The sequence below is a fragment of the Hyla sarda genome, chromosome 2 (genome assembly GCF_029499605.1).
Source record: "Hyla sarda isolate aHylSar1 chromosome 2, aHylSar1.hap1, whole genome shotgun sequence".
Lineage (NCBI taxonomy): Eukaryota > Metazoa > Chordata > Amphibia > Anura > Hylidae > Hyla > Hyla sarda.
The window spans coordinates 360,802,017-360,819,089 of record NC_079190.1 but is presented as its reverse complement, the minus strand read 5'-3'; the positions used below and the strand labels follow the sequence as shown (position 1 = coordinate 360,819,089).

The 17,073-nt window shown below is 43.4% G+C and overlaps 1 protein-coding gene across 13 annotated transcripts in view; it reads left to right on the top strand.

Annotated features, from left to right (window-relative positions):
* The window catches only part of PHTF1 (putative homeodomain transcription factor 1), a 250,128-nt gene that overhangs the window by 159,935 nt on the left and 73,120 nt on the right, over positions 1-17,073 (top strand). For 12 of the 13 annotated variants that reach the window (XM_056558326.1, XM_056558332.1, XM_056558329.1 and 9 more), the window contains 2 exons: positions 5,583-5,822; positions 11,446-11,574. In XM_056558326.1, coding sequence (XP_056414301.1) covers positions 5,583-5,822; positions 11,446-11,574 — 369 coding nt within the window. The remainder of the gene's footprint in view (positions 1-5,582; positions 5,823-11,445; positions 11,575-17,073) is intronic. The other variant, XM_056558327.1, reaches the window with a different exon arrangement.

Genomic DNA, 17,073 nt, shown 5'->3' with positions numbered 1-17,073 from the left:
CACTTTTTATTCATTTTTTAATGTTATAAAAAGTTACCAAAATACGCTTTTTTGGACTTTGGAATTTTTTTGCGCGTACGCCATTGACCGTACGGCTTAATTAATGATATATTTTTATAGTTCGGACATTTACGCATGCGGCGATACCACATATGTTTATTTTATTTTTTTTACACTGTTTTATTTTTTTTATGGGAAAAGGGGGGTGATTCAAACTTTTATTAGGGAAGGGGTTAAATGACCTTTATTAACACTTTTTTTTTACTTTTTTTTTGCAGTGTTATAGTACCCATAGGGACCTATAACACTGCACACACTGATCTCTCATCCTGATCACAGGCGTGTATTAACACGCCTGTGATCAGCATTATCGGCGCTTGACTGCTCCTGCCTGGATCTCAGGCACGGAGCAGTCATTCGTCGATCGGACACCGAGGAGGCAGGTAAGAGCCCTCCCGGTGTCCGATCAGCTGTTCGGGACGCCGCGATTTCACCGCGGCGGTCCCGAACAGCCCGACTGAGCAGCCGGGATACTTTCGGTTTCACTTTAGAAGCGGCGGTCAGCTTTGACCGCCGCTTCTAAAGGGTTAATACCGCACATCGCCGCGATCGGCGATGTGTGGTATTAGCCGCGGGTCCCGGGCGTTGATTAGCGCCGGGACCCACGCGATATGATGCGGGATCGTGGCGCGATCCCGCTTCATATCGCGGGAGCCGGCGCAGGACGTAAATATACGTCCTGCGTCGTTAAGGGGTTAAAGTGACAGTGGTCAGATGTGCAAAAAATGCTCCGGTCCTTAAGGTGAAAATGGGCTGGGTCCTTAAGGGGATATTAAAACATAGGCTGGTGGTTGAACAAATGTTAAACTAGCAATAATTTCCTAATTGTATCGCCGACACAGCCATACACATTTAAATCCACATTGCCCATTTACAGTTGTTCAGACTAGTCATAGATGATCAATGACACTGGGCACAGAACAAACAACCAATTTAAGAACATTCTAACAATATTCTTTCTTGAAAGATTGTTCATAGATGAAATATCTATTCTAGAAGAAAAGTCTTTGGTCCAGCTATCAGCTAAATGTTTACACTCAGTGGCTTCTTTCCAGATAACAATCTGCCTTTACTCGGCTAAAATGTAATACATTATTTTAGATTTCATTTAAGTGTCCTTGCCCTTTAAAACATCTTTTGACATATCAACATTTAATTGAAATGGCAGGGACACTTAAATGAAATAATACAATAATTTTAGATATTTTTTATGTACCTAAAAAAGTTCAAGTTGTACTATGCCATATTCTCAGAGTATAATAGGAATTCTCTTAAAAGCACATTTGATCCAACACTATGCTCCAATTTGTGTACATCTGTCTCATCCTTTGTCCCTATCTCATAGTACTAAGCGGAGAAAATTAAGCAGAGAAAATAAAACATAATATTTGTGCACCCAATGGCCTGAGCTGCTGTGTAAACAATTGTTGATCTTGTAGATCAACACTCATTTACAGTCTATAGGGGCTGGAAGTGGGAAAGGGCACACAACTGATCGCTAGATTAGAACCCTTAAATTAATAATGGCTACAGAGCAGAGCTCCTAAACTAGTACAGACCACACACCAGCCACTTACTGCAGCCAAACCAGTAAACAAGTAGAGACCCCAGACCACACCCCCTAAAAGAGAGAGACAAATAGAGACACCCCCCCCCCATCCCCCCCAAAAAAAATACAGATTCTAAACCAGACCCTTTTTATATATACAGACTCTCCTGGATTAGATACCCTAAACAACATAAATACATATACCAGGCCCTCTAGAATATGCAGCTAGGGTTGCCACCTTTCCCTCAGAAAAATACCGGTCATGGGTGTGGCTATGTGGGGGTGGAGCTACAAAAGGGGAGGGGCCAGATTGCACAGGGGCTGAGGGATCAGGGGTTTAAGAAATGGCACATGGGATGGGAGGGGGGTTTAAGAAATGGCATAGGGGATTGGAGGGATACAATATATATGCGGGGGGAATTTTCCTATATCGCACCAAAAATTTACATTTAGAGAATACCTACCAAAACCCTATTTATGCCAGCAGCGGCGGTAGTGGTGGTGCGCGACAGCAACGCTGGCTCTCTCTGATGACGAGTGACGTCCCCCTGCGCAACGTCAGATAAACAGGCTAATCACACAGTATCACACATGACAGATTTAGATGCACAGGCTCAGCAGATAGTATCCCACATGACAGGATTAGATACACAGGCTCATATCACACATGACAGGATTAGATACACAGGCTCAGCTCACAGTATCACACATGACAGATTTAGATGCACAGGCTCAGCAGACAGTATCACACATGACAGGATTAGATACACGGGCTCAGCAGACAGTATCACACATGACAGGATTAGATACACAGGCTCAGCAGACAGTATCGCACATGACAGGATTAAATACACAGGCTCATATCCCACATGACAGATTTGGATATACAGGCTCAGCAGACAGTATCACACATGACAGGATTAGATACAGAGCGCAGCAGATAGTTTCACACATTAAAACATTAAATCAGTGTTTCCCAACCAGGGTGCCTCCAGCTATTGCAAAACTACAACTCCCAGCATGCCCGGACAGCCAAAGGCTGTCTGGGCATGCTGGGAGTAATAGTTTTGCAACAGCTGGAGGCACCCTGGTTGGGAAACACTGCATTAAATACACAATTTTGCAGAGAGGTCTCACCAGTCTCTTGTCTTCACTTTCTCCTTTCCCCGGGCGGCTCCAGGTTAAGGAATGTCCGGGGTTGAGGAGGAATGGGGTGGGCAATTATTTATCCCATGGGGCCACATGAGAAACTAAAAATATTGTGGAGGGCCAGGTAGTTTTTCCCCAGATTAGGCAGCATAGTTGTCCCCCAGATTAGGAGCATAGTTGTCCCCCAGATTAGGCAGCATAGTTGTCCCCCAGATTAGGCAGCATAGTTGTCCCCCAGATTAGGCAGCATAGTTGTCCCCCAGATTAGGAGCATAGTTGTCCCCCAGATTAGGAGCATAATTGTCCCCCAGATTAGGAGCATAGTTGTCCCCCAGATTAGGAGCATAATTGTCCCCCAGATTAGGAGCATAATTGTCCCCCAGATTAGGAGCATAGTTGTCCCCCAGATTAGGCAGCATAGTTGTCCCCCAGATTAGGCAGCATAGTTGTCCCCCAGATTAGGCAGCATAGTTGTCCCCCAGATTAGGCAGCATAGTTGTCCCCCAGATTAGGCAGCATAGTTGTCCCCCAGATTAGGAGCATAGTTGTCCCCCAGATTAGGCAGTATAGTTGTCCCCCAGATTAGGAGCATAGTTGTCCCCCAGATTAGGCAGCATAGTTGTCCCCCAGATTAGGAGCATAGCTGTCCCCCAGATTAGGCAGCATAGCTGTCCCCCAGATTAGGCAGCATAGCTGTCCCCCAAATTAGGCAGCATAATTGTCCCCCAGATTAGGAGCATAATTGTCCCCCAGATTAGGAGCACAATTGTCCCCCAGATTAGGAGCATAATTGTCCCCCAGATTAGGAGCATAATTGTCCCCCAGATTAGGAGCATAATTGTCCCCCAGATTAGGAGCATAGTTGTCCCCCAGATTAGGCAGTTTACCCCCCCCCCCCCCCCACACACACACACATATATACACAGACACACATATACACAGAGACACATACACAGACACATATACACACACACACATATATACAGACAGACACATATATACACAGACACATATACACACACACATATATACAGACAGACACATATATACACACACACATATATACAGACACATATATACAGACAGACACATATATACACAGACACTCACCCGTCCTGCGCAGCAGAGGGAGACAGGATACACGGCCTCTCCCCTCCCTGCTCTGCCTATGGAGGGTTGTAAAACTGCACGGGGCAGAGAGAAGGCGGGGGAGGGGGAGAGAGGAGACAGGAGGTCACGCCCCCTCCCCAGCACTGTACAATCTCTTCCTGTCATCGCACGGAGCTCTCCCTGTCACAGGCTGGTGGTGTCAGACCTGGGCATTGTACGGCCGGTCATGAAAGCAGTGCTGTTCTGGGGATGCTGCTCCGTCCGCCCCTGTCAGTGAATGAAAAATACCGGCCATTGCATGGCCGGTATTTTTCATCCAAACTTACCGGCACAGCCCGGAATGTAGATGAAAATACCGGCTGTGCCGGTAAAATACCGGCAGGGTGGCAACCCTATATGCAGCCCCAGACACCTAAATAAATACATACAGTAGACCCTTTAATAGAGAGGCAAATAGAGAGGTTCATAGGGTGATACTATATGGAGCAGGAGAATGAAACGTTGCTCACCTTGTTTACAATGGGTTTGGGGAGCTAATTCCCCTTCCTCAAATAACCGATCTTCTTCTCTTACTTGAGGAAGAGAAATTAGCTCCCCAAAACCCATTGTAAAGGACAACAATAAAATTGTATCATTCTGTAAAGTGATGTCAGAGGACTTCCATGCAGTACAGGGTCCTCAGCACAGTATTCAGGGATTTTCTTACCTCCATTAGAAATAGTCTAAACCATGTATGTTAATGCATTATGTATGCAGGCTACCCAATGCCAGATCCCCTAAACAAGCCACCCTAAATACATACTCCGGGCCTCCTACAGCCCTCCAGACCCCTTTAATAAATACATACCCCAGACTTCCTTAAAGGAAAACTGTCACTAAACTTCCCCCGCACTAACCAGAGGTACTGGCTGGTCGTGCGGGGGGACACTGATCAATATACTGCCTACCATGCCCGGATGCATCCAGCCTTTCGCCCATTATCTTCATTATTCTTGATATGCAAATGATCTTCTAACTGGCACGGGCGGGGTTACAAGGCTCCATCTGGCACTGTGACGTCAGTGGTGCTCGTCTGAAGCACGGCCCAGGCTTATGAATATTCATGCCCTCCCTCCGCCTCTCCCTCTCCTCCCCGCTCTGTAAAGGACTCCACTGCGCTGAGGCTGCTTCCTGTACAGAGCGGGGAGGAGAGGGAGAGGCGGAGGGAGGGAGGGCATGAATATTCATAAGCCGGGCGGTGCTGTGGACGAGCGGCGCTGACGTCACAGTGTCAGATGAAGCCTTGTAACCCCGCCTGTGCCAGTTAGAAGATAATTTGCATATCAATAATAATGAAGATAACAGGCAAACGGCGAGACGGATCCGAGCATGATAGGCAGCATATTGATCAGCATCCCCCGCACTAACAGCCAGTACCTCTGGTTAGTGTGGGGGAGTTTAGTGACAGTTTTCCATTAAAATACATACCCCAGATTAGCCTGTTTGTAATAAAGACCTCAGACCTAATCCCCTTAATACAGACTTCCTTCTCCTCAATCATGTAGTTCTCTTAATTTATAATGTGTTTTATAGGGTTGTAGCCCACTTCATAAGATAATATATTAGGTCATATAAGTTACGGTCTGTCTGTTTATATTAGATATTAGACTGTTATATAAAGCAATACATTTGCTGACAATATGAATGTTTAATTTCTTCTTTTGCTACACGATAGGGCTCCAGGTCTGGTGTAAGTTGTAGTTCCCAAAGTTACACAGTCTCTCACCAGGACTCCGAAAGTACTCGACAAGGATCTGAGACAGAAGATATGCTTCTAGATGACTTACTGCATGGACCTCAATGCCGATCTTCATGTGAGAGTGACAGTGAGGATGACCTCTCTCAGGACTATGCTGGAGGCAGCAGGAAGTCTCCAGCAAAGGATATATTTCAGCTGGTGAGAATGAAAACTGTGGTATGATTTATTAAACAGATGTTATCTCTTTAATTTATCTCTTTATATTTATGAAAAACCTGTTTTACATTTTTTTGTTGATTTTCTATTTCTTCAGTTCTATGCTATTAGAAATCAAATGCAAAAGATTGTAGTTCTATAAGCAGTCAACACAAAGCATTATCAATCCTGATTGGATAACATATTAATGACAGTGGAAAAAGAAGAAACTGCAAGGTAGTCTTATAGTAATCGGTGTAGGATCGGAAGGACAGAATGACATTGACAACACTATTGTTCTCTTGATAACCTAGATAGGCCAACAGAGCCTGGACAGACTGGGATAAAGACCAGTAAACAAAAGGGAAACGTAATAGTTCTGGATAAAGTAAAAACATCCTAAGAAGGTTGGGATAAGGCAATGTGAGCACACAGTAGAGAATTTATTAGTCTGTTTTTGCACATTCTTTATGTATATTTCACCAAGATTCTGACACATGATATCTATGACATAAATATGATGCTGTAAGAACATCTAGACAGTTTTTAATTTCTGTGTGAAAGGGGGGCATGTTGGCATAATGTTTAAGTTTTAGACACATTTTTCATACAGTGAAAACTTGATTCTTTCTTACATTTTTGTCCCTAGGTAGAACATAATCAAAGTGGTCTAGTGTACAGTTGAACAGAACTGTGACACATGTCGAACCGAGACATAACAAGAAACAACACAGCCCAATGTTGGATGTTTTATGTCTCAAAAAAGGCCAAAAACATTGCAATTTCTTTCTCGTTGAATGCTATTGTATTCATTTGGAAAATGTCTATTCAATTGGGCTGTTTATTCATTTGGGCTGTTTATGTGCCTAAATATTCATTTGTATATTGGGAAAAGTCTCATTTGCAAAGAGCTATTTGCTGTACCCCCATAAATTGTCTGCAAAATTATCCAAGACATTTTATTTTAAAAACTGTGTCTCAAAAAAAGGATAAAAAAACATTCCAAATGGCATTCCAAAAAAACAACAAAGAATTGACATGTTTTCAGCCTCAGGGTATGTACCCACATTTTTAGGACATATTTTAAGATGTGAATATTGATGTGCTGCTTGAAGTCACCAGTGAGAAACAGCAGCTACTTGCAAGGCACTGTGGTGAGGGTGTGATGAAGGGCAGATGTTATTACCCTAGGGGCAGATGGCATTAACCCCTTGTATTCATGGTGCCAGGGCATGGTTATCCTCTACACCACCCGAGGTATGGCTGCTGGTTCCTGGGCTAGGCGCGGGGCAAATAGTCAGTCCGATGCAACGGCAGCTTTACTTAGGTAGACGGATGGAATAGTCTTTACAGCTCAGTTAGGCCCAAGGAGATGACCAGTGACTTAAGGAGACCTGTGGGCTTTCTGGGACTTGTAGCGGGCTTGGACTGAATTATGCAGACCCTTGCTGACTTTAGCAGATTTGACTGACTTGACTTTGACTGACTAGACTTCACCCCTGGGACTGCTTACCAGACGTTCACCTGAAGGGGAACTTGGTTGCTGGAAGTGTGGCTGCATGGTTAGGCCTTGGGTCTCTTCAGAATACCAGACCTTGACTGTACTGCTCCTCAGCTAAAACAGAACTCACTAAGCTAGCTCCTCCCATGGTTTATAATGGAGCAATTTTGAGGGGTCCTATGGGTCACCACACAAGTCACCTGGTCAATGACACCTTCCCTGGTTACATAGGACTTGGTAACAACATTTAAAGGCAAATGAACATTATACAGACAAATGAATAAATAACATAGGTCACTTAACCCTTTAGGGCACATATAATGAAGGTGGACTTGGGGCTCTGAAATAGAGTCCGCCACACTGGACAGAAAGGGTACAGGAGAGGAACTCCTGTTGTCGTGTCTGTCTATGTCTGTGTTCACACACAGCCATTTGGATTTGCTTGTGTGTGAACAGTTTTATGTTCCTTGGTCAGGGAATAGTTAATGCCTCTGGCTTTTTCAGCCAATAGCTCCTAGGGTGTGTCTATATAAAGTCAGCCCAGTCTAGCCTCTGGGCTGGTGATTGACTTCATTATATCCTGACTTGCTAAGATGCTGGACATGCTGCATGTAGCTCTTGGTGAAACACTCTTTGTTTGAGCTTTTAATCTACTATTTTGCTTTAGCATGCACTTTGTATTTTCTGGTTTTAGCCATGGTTAGGTGGCATGCTTATAGTGGATTTTATTCTATGTTTGTATAGTCGGTTTTAGGATTTTCTGCTATGTGTCCGTTCACACTATGTTTTCTCTTGTGTCAGTTCTTATGAAGTTCTGTGTTTTATATTTCTGTTTTCCTACTGGGCCAGCATTCTGACCACACTGTGGAGTGTGCCACTGGCCAGTAGTCTATTTGGATTTATTATTAATGGCTACTTCGTTAGTGGAGTGTCCAGTTTGTGTGTCCAGTGTGAACAGTGTCCTATGTTGCATCCCTGTTACCGTTCCATGGGGACTCCTGGTGATAATTCCTGTTTAGCAATAGATCCCATTTACCTGTCCTATCCCCTCTCAAAGTGTATTGTTAGTCCTGTGTCTACCGGAGGTTTTTCTAGGGGATTAAGCTTATTTCTGTTTTTTTTTTTTCCAATTAAAAGTTTATTGTTTTTTTTAAAATAAAGAGTACAAAACAGAAATAAGGAATAACAAGGACAAAGGTATTAAGAACAATAGGTCAGATATAGACTGCAGGACAGTGCTAAAATAAGCATACAAACTGACCAAAAAAATGGGAACAGGAACAATATACGTTGGTCATATCATAAATTCCAGAAAAACACGCATGACCAGTTACATATCAGAAACAAGCAATATTACCAAGACATCTAGCATTATTAAGAAAAGAAGGTACCGATGAGTATTTCTGTTGTTATTACATCATTTCGATAATTGGTAACACATAATATAGCACGAACAGTGCCTAGGTATGATGAACAGGTCTTACCACCTATCAAAAGTAATCATAGTAAAGTATATTGGTCATAGGAGATGAGATCACCCCCGACAATCAACCACCCTTTCACGAAAGGTGAGGGCCTAGGGTGCACAACAGTTGAGGTCACAAAGAAAGACCCTAAACTAGGCTTCTATCAATAGGAGAACCACTGACTGACAGAAAAATAGATTAGAAAGAGAAATCAACGACAAGACAGAACACCATCACGACACATTCAACAATGGGCAAGGACACAGAAGGGTGGGGGATAGAAGTGTTTCAGTTGTATATACTCAAAATGTCTACTTGGTCTAGAGATCACATCAGTACATAGGTCAGAAAGAGGAAGCACACCCGAAGGAGAGAGCACATGAAGAAAACGTAACGGTAATGGTCCCTCCCTACCTAGGAAGGAGCGGGCAGTAACTCCAGGGGGGAAATCTGGGTGATTGGTTACGGGAAGCAACGGATCTTTGGGGTCAACCATAGACCCACTGGACGCCGAGCAATGAAGGGCCGAGAGTGTCTGACGCGTGGTGAATGATAGCTGAGATAAGGATGACGGCGGTGGGGGCAAGAGCCACGGAAGTCCCGCCACTGCGAGAGGGGAGATATCATGCGCTATACGCACCCAAAGTTTAGAGTCGGCATTATGCAGCAGGTCCAGCAGACGTGCGTGCATTGCCGACAGATAGTACATGCGGCAGTCTGGCAGGCCCACACCACCGACCTCCTTTGGGCAAAATAGTGTCTCTCGGCGTATCCGGGAACACCCCCACGCCCACACAAAGGAGCCAAAGTTACTCTGCAGTGAGCGTCAATAAGACGAGGGAATATGTATGGGTAGCGTCTGTATTAGGTAGAGCAGCTTGGGTAGCAGGGTCATTTTTAAAATATTAATCCTCCCGAACCAGGAGAAGTTCTTCCTACGCCAGGACTGCAAAAGAGATTCGAACTGTGACAAGAGAGGGATTATTTCTGTTTGTTCTGGAGTATGTGCAGACTTATCCGATTTCCTGTCTGGTGTTTTGAACTTTATGGGGGAGATTATCAAAACCTGTCCATAGGGAAAGTTGCTGAGTTGCCCATAGCAACCAACCAAATGAAAGAAGCGATCTGATTGGTTGCTATGGGCAACTCAGCAACTTTTCCTCTGGACAGGTTTTGTTAAATCTCCCCCTATATGTTCATTAGTTCTTTATTCAGATCTTTGGAGTTCTGTTCATGACCAATTATCTATAGTGTCCTCTGTTCATGTCCGCTGATATAGTGTCCTCTGTACTAACTCTCTGATCGGTGTCCTCTGAACTTTATACTACAGAGTTCTATGTTCCTGTTATGTTTCTGGTTTGTGACCGACTATTTGTTAGTATGTGTTTTTTATTTAGGCCCCTGCACTTTAGCTCAGGGAGGGAACGGCGCCCAGTTATCGATGCACCGGTTAGGGTGGATGGGCAAGTAGGCAGGGAGAGCGGTTTTAGGGTCAGTTTAGGGCTCACTCTTCCTGTCCCCCGGTCGGTCCCTGACACCTGTACTGGGCCACCACAGTACAGTAGGTGGAAAGAAAATGGTATGTCTCCTATATCACCATATGTAAAGGGCATATTCTTTCTTATACTGCAACAAGACATCCTTTGCAGAGCCAGATATACATTTATCGATGCCCTGTATGGTACTTTCTACTGATCCCTCCATTTCTGGATTACTATAAAAAGTCTAAACAATACAGTTATATGGTACTCTAATTTATTGCCAGAAGGTGCCCAAATAGCACTGCCAATAAAACCAAAGAAATTAAGCTTTGTTACGTATGGCTGCCTTTCCTTAGCTTTAGACATAGTCTGGGCAACTGAAATTTGTTACATTCTATCAGAGCCATCATAGTCCTCTTTAGCAGGGAGAGGTAATATATGTTGTATGTTACATCTGCCATCACTACAGCTCCTAAGAACCAAGGTCGGCATTTTAGTTTTGATTTTCTCTTGCTCCCCTAGTTTTTATGTGGCTTCAACTGATGGGTAAAAATTAGCTGTTTACTGACTGTATTTCTTTTTACATTTATATACATATTTACATGTGTATTTACATTTATAAAAACTTATTTTATTTGTTTTAGCATTTAACCATTTTATTATTTACATGTTGAACAAATAACCATATAACATTACAAACAAAACATGAAAGGAAGATCATGAAAGTACTTGCTTTTAGATTCACATTTTCTGAACATATTCCCCAAAGCACAATAAAAAAAAAAGGGAAGAAAAAAAAAAAGGCGGCCCCCTCCTTAGGTAGATTCAAACCTCTAGTTATGGTTTCATATTTGGTGGATTTTTGCAGGTTAAAAAAACAGGGTTTATGCACCGGTGTTTAAAGGGAATTATTGTTCAGGAAAAACACTGGGGGTGGCAGGTATTGTAGGAAAGGTGTTTTTTTTTTGTGTTTGTTTTTTTCAAGGAACAGTAGATAGAAGTGGAGAAACTGGAAGGTGAGTACCCATATTATTATTTTTTTTTTTTGCCAGCCTGAGCTCTTTGGAAAAACATTTATATACACCAGCAACATAGCAACTCCTAACAACAGAAGTGACAAATAAAAAAAAAAAAGTTGGGGTCAACTGGTTTATTTGACTGGGTTAACCTGTGGCATCTTATGTTTTGTTCTGTAGAATCACCTTTATTGGCTGCATGGCACAAGTCCTACATCCGAAAGAGTTAGTGCGATCATATGGGAGAAGAATGAATGTAAGAAGGCTGATATGTCTGTACTGGAAATCAGTGAGATCATTATGAAACAAGTATGGGTTTATGTTCAGTTATTATATAATTCATAACATGCCACTTTGACCATCACTGAATGTAAGAGAATCCACACCAGGACAACATATTACCGTATATACTCGAGTATAAGCCGACCCGAGTATAAGCCGAGGCCCCTAATTTCACCCCAAAATCCCAGGAAAAGTTATTGACTCGAGTATAAGCCTAGGGTGGGAAATACATCATCCCCCCCTGTCATCAACCAGACCCCCATCATCATCCAGATCCCCGTCATTAACATCCTCATCATTATCACCCTGTCATCATCCAGACCCTCATCATCATCACCTGTCATCATCCCCTTGTCATCATCCCACACACCCCCTTCATCATCCCCTTGTCATCATCCCCACCCCCCTTCATCATCCCCTTGTCATCATCCCACACCCCCCCTTCATCATGCCCTTGTCATCATCCCCTTGTCATCATCCCCACCCCCCTTCATCATCCCCTTGTCATCATCCCACACCCCCCTTCATCATCCTCTTGTCATCATCCTCTTGTGAACTATCCGCCCTCAGTGGTCTTCAACCTGCGGACCTCCATAGGTTTCAAAACTACAACTCCCAGCAAGCCCGGGCAGCCATCGGCTGTCTGGGCTTACTGGGAGTTGTAGTTTTGAAACCTCTGGAGGTCCGCAGGTTGAAGACCACTGTGGCCTTCGACATCATCCTGTCCCCTCTCACCCCCTTTAGTTCTGTACAGTACTTGCCTGCGCTCGGCGCTGGTCCGGTGCTGCAGGACTGTCCGGTGGGGAGGTCGTCCGGTGGGATAGTGGTTCCGGGCTGCTATCTTCACAGGGGGCGCCTCTTCTCCGCGCTTCAGGCCCAGAATAGAGGCGTTGCCTTGATGATGACGCAGAAGGACGTTGGTAATGAACGTACCTCTGCGTCATCATCAAGGCAACGTGACTATTCTGGGGCCGGGCCCGAATCACTTAGAAGAGGCCTCCCCGGTGAAGATAGCAGCCCGGAACCACTATCCCACCGGACGACCTCCTCACCGGACAGTCCTGCAGCACCGGACCAGCGCCGAGCGGAGGCGAGTACTGTACAGAACTAAAGGGGGTGAGAGGGGGCTGGATGATGTCGAAGGCCGCAGTGGTCTTCAACCTGCGGACCTCCAGAGGTTTCAAAACTACAACTACCAGCAAGCCCGGACAGCCGATGGCTGCCTGGGCTTGCTGGGAGTTGTAGTTTTGAAACCTCTGGAAGTTCACAGGTTGAAGACCACTGCAGGTGGAGAGTTCACTCTCAGAAAAATCGTGCTGAAAAACTCGGCTTATACTCGAGTATATACGGGTACTACTGCTGTGAATTAATACCATAATACCAATGATGTACCAATAACACCACTACACAGAGACCAGTAACAATACCATACATGGGACAAATAATTCCAGCACATCTTGACCACTATCATTATCATATAGTGACTGGATAAGACTGTTATACTGAGTATATGCCACTATGCATAGACCAAAATCCCACATACATGCCTTTAAACTTATAGGAGGGGGAATTCACTACCTACCCACCTGTTGGGGCTTCTACCTATAGAGGAGGGGGAATTACCTAGCTACCTACTGGGCATTTCTACACAATAGCGGTATAATAACCTACCTACTGGGAGCTTCTACCTAATGGGGGGGGGGACGGACGACTCCCTACCCACTACCACCAGATCCCCCTACCCTTACTCCAACACCCTAACCTACTTGTGCATACTATTCAGGGCACCAAGTAATTTATGGTTTGGGGCACTGAGGGTAGAAAAAAAGGAGAAGAATGTGCAAGAAATAGGTTTGTTATCTGGCAGATTCTGCAGAGTTGAGTCATGGCAGTATTCACCAGAAAAAGAAGAAAAGGAAAAATAGCAACTCCAAGATAATGCCTCCTGTAGAGTCTGTGTAGATCTGGGATAACCACTATATATACAGTCATGGCTGTAAATGTTTGCACCCCTGAAATTCTTCTAGAAAAATAAGATTATTTCAAGCATGTACTACTCCTTTAAACTCACCTGGGGCAAGTAACAGGTGTGGACAATATAAAAAAAAATCACACCTGAAAGCAGATAAAAAGGAGAGAAATTCACTTAGTCTTTGCATTGTGTATATGTGTTTGCCACACTAAGCATGGACAACAGAAAGAGGAGAAGAGAACTGTCTGTGGACTTGAGAACCAAAATTGTTGAAAAAATATCAACAATCTTAAGGTTACAAGTCCATCTGTAGAGATTTAGATTTGCCTTTGCCCACAGTGCGCAACATTATCAAGAAGTTTGTAACCCATGGCACTGTAGCTAATCTCCCTGAGTGTGGACGGAAGAGAAAAATTGATTAAAGGTGTCAACACAGGATAGTCTGGATGGTGGATAAGGAGCCCCAAACAAGTTCCAAAGATATTCAAGCTGTCCTGCTGGCTCAGGGAGCATCAGTGTCAGCGCGAACTATCTGTTGACATTTAAATGAAATGAAACTCTATGGCAGGAGACCCAGGAGGACCCCACTGCTGACACAGAGACATTAAAAAGAAAGACTGCATTTTGCCAAAATGAACTTGAGTAAGCCAAAATCCTTCTAGGAAAACATCTTGTGGACAGATGAGAGCAATATAGAGCTTTTTGGTAAAGCACATCATTCTACTGTTTACCGAAAACAGAATGAGGCCTACAAAGAAAAGAACACAGTACCTACAGTGAAATATGGTGGAGGTTCAATGATGTTTTGGGGTTGTTTTGCTGCCTCTGGCACTGGGTGCCTTGAATGTGTGCAAGGCATCATAAAATCTGAGGATTACCAACGGATTTTGGGTCGCACTGTACAGCCCAGTGTCAGAAAGCTGGGTTTGCGTCAGAGATCTTGGGTCTTCCAGCAGGACAATGACCCCCGAACATACGTCAAAAAGCACCCAGAAATGGATGGCAACAAAGCGCTAGAGAGTTCTGATGTGGCCAGCAGTCAGTCCAGATCTAAATCCCATTGAACACCTGGGGAGAGATTTTAAAATTGCTGTTGGGAAAAGGCGCCTTCCAATAAGAGAGACCTGGAGCAGTTTGCAAAGGAAGAGTGGTCCAACATTCCGGCTGAGAGGTGTAAGAAGCTTATTGATGGTTATAGGAAGTGACTGATTTCAGGTTTTTTTTTCCAAACGGTGTGCAACCAAATATTAAGTTAAGGGTGCCAATAATTTTGTCCAGCCCATTTTTGGAGTTTGGTGTGATATTATGTCCAATTAGCTTTTTTTTCCTCCCTTTTTTGGTTTAGTTCCAATACACACAAAGAGAATAAACATGTGTATAGCAAAACATGTGTTACTGCAATCCTTTTCTGTGAGAAATACTTCATTTTCTAGAAAAATTTCAGAGGTGCCAACATTTATGACCATGACTGTATATATAATGGTTATCCCAGAGCTACATCGACTCTACAGGAGGCATTATCTTGGAGTTGTTATTTTGCCAGACACAGTGTGCCCCATAAATAAATAAATTTCCATTATATACTAAGCCTCCCCCCCATTAATGTGCCTTCTGCCTCATGTCAGTATACCAAACCACCTCCCACCATTACTGCACCTTACGTCAGCATTATAAACCCCCCCCCCCCCCCCCAACCTTCACATAACTGTGCCTCATGTTTTACAGAACAGTGGGGGATTCAGAGGTCAGACTTCCACCAATCATAATAATAAAACTGGACATGCACATTAGATATGTGATAGCTGAACCGGCCATTTTTACAAGACTAACTGACCATCTAATGTGTAGGCTGCCCCCAGAAAAATCTAGCAGTGGCTTTCTCCCCTCTACATTGAAAACAGATGCTTACACAGCTGAGGCTACTGTGCAAGTATATGGGGGTTCGGGGGAGAAAGCGGTCACCTGAACATCTATTATATACATGACCGCCTAGGGCCATATACTAGCCATAATGTTATCAGATGCCAATACCCTTTAAAGGGTTAGTTCTTAATTGCATGTTTACATTGAGTTCACCCCTGTCCTTAGGTAATGGATTTGCTATAACAAAGCTATGCGTCAGGTTTTAGGGCCATATGCCTCTGTTACATATTCATCATTTTCATTGTTTCACTGACCTTCAAAGACTTTTTCCTGACATTCGCACTAGATGTGTCAGACATTGTGAAGAAGTGTGCAGGGAAAAGGTTAAAGAAGTAATTATCCCATTAATAAAATGTATGGCTTCTCGATTCCCTTGACTTACTGTATCTTCTTCCTTCATGTACATGCCATTAGGATTCCTATTAATTCATTTACGTGTCATGTTGAACAGTAGCTGTTCTGTATAAGGTCTGGATAAGATCATATGCCATAATGTATAATCATAGTGACTCAAAGTCACTTATACTTGGGGGGAAAAAAATACTATAGTTTAATTTAAATTAGAACAGTGGTCTCATACTGTGGCCCTCCAGATGTTTCAAAACTTCAATTCCCAGCATGCCCGGACAGCCAACGGCTGTCCGGGCTTGCTGGGAGTTGAAGTTTTAAAACATCTGGAGGGCCACAGTTTGAGACCACTGTACTAAAACATCTATACATTGCTGAATGGCATAACTATGAGTATAGACAGGTATTGCATGAGGATTAGAATTATTCAGTAGTGGGCACTCATATTCACCACAAGCGACTCTGATAAACCTATAGAAACATCTCAAAGATGAGCGAGGGAGGAGAGAACCCCCCCCCCCCCCCCCCCCCCCCCGAGTTAAATTTCAAGTGTAGTAAATTGTCTGAATACTTATGTCAATGCGAAATTTGAGTTTTTAATTTTTGATAAATTTATTCTATTTTCACATTATAATTATGGGTATTGAGAGCAGAATGATGGGGGAAAATAGATTTGAACAAAAAATAAAATAAAATAAAAAGAGAGAAATAATATGAAAACTTTCAAAATGCATTGTACATCATTGTGGATGCATTCTAAGTCTATGGTTTCATTAAAATATCTATGGATTTATGTCTCCAATTTAATATAGAGTCGTAGGGGGAGAGTTATCAAAACCTGTCCAGAGGAAAAGTTACGGAGTCGCCCATATCAACCAATCAGATCGCTTCTTTCATTTTTCAGAAGCCTTTTCAAAATCGAAAGAAGCGATCTGATTGGTTGTTATGGGTAACTCTGCAACTTTTCCTCTGAACAGGTTTTGATAAATCTCCACCATACAGTATATATTTTTAAGCGCTCATAAGAAATCCTAGAGAAAAAAATTTATGTACCATCAGGTATATGGCAGAGGTATTCTTTCCTATAAGCAGTGGTGCAGTACAAAGCAGTTTATAATTATTCATTTAAAGGACATGTTCGGTGCTCACTTTTCTTATTGTATCCGGTCCGGGCTGCAAAATAAAAGAAAACAAACTTTCTCTTACCTGCCTACGCTCCCCCGGTGCTTCGGTACAGGCGTTCGGTCCCCGGGCTGTATTCTTCTTACTTCCTGTTAGCCCTG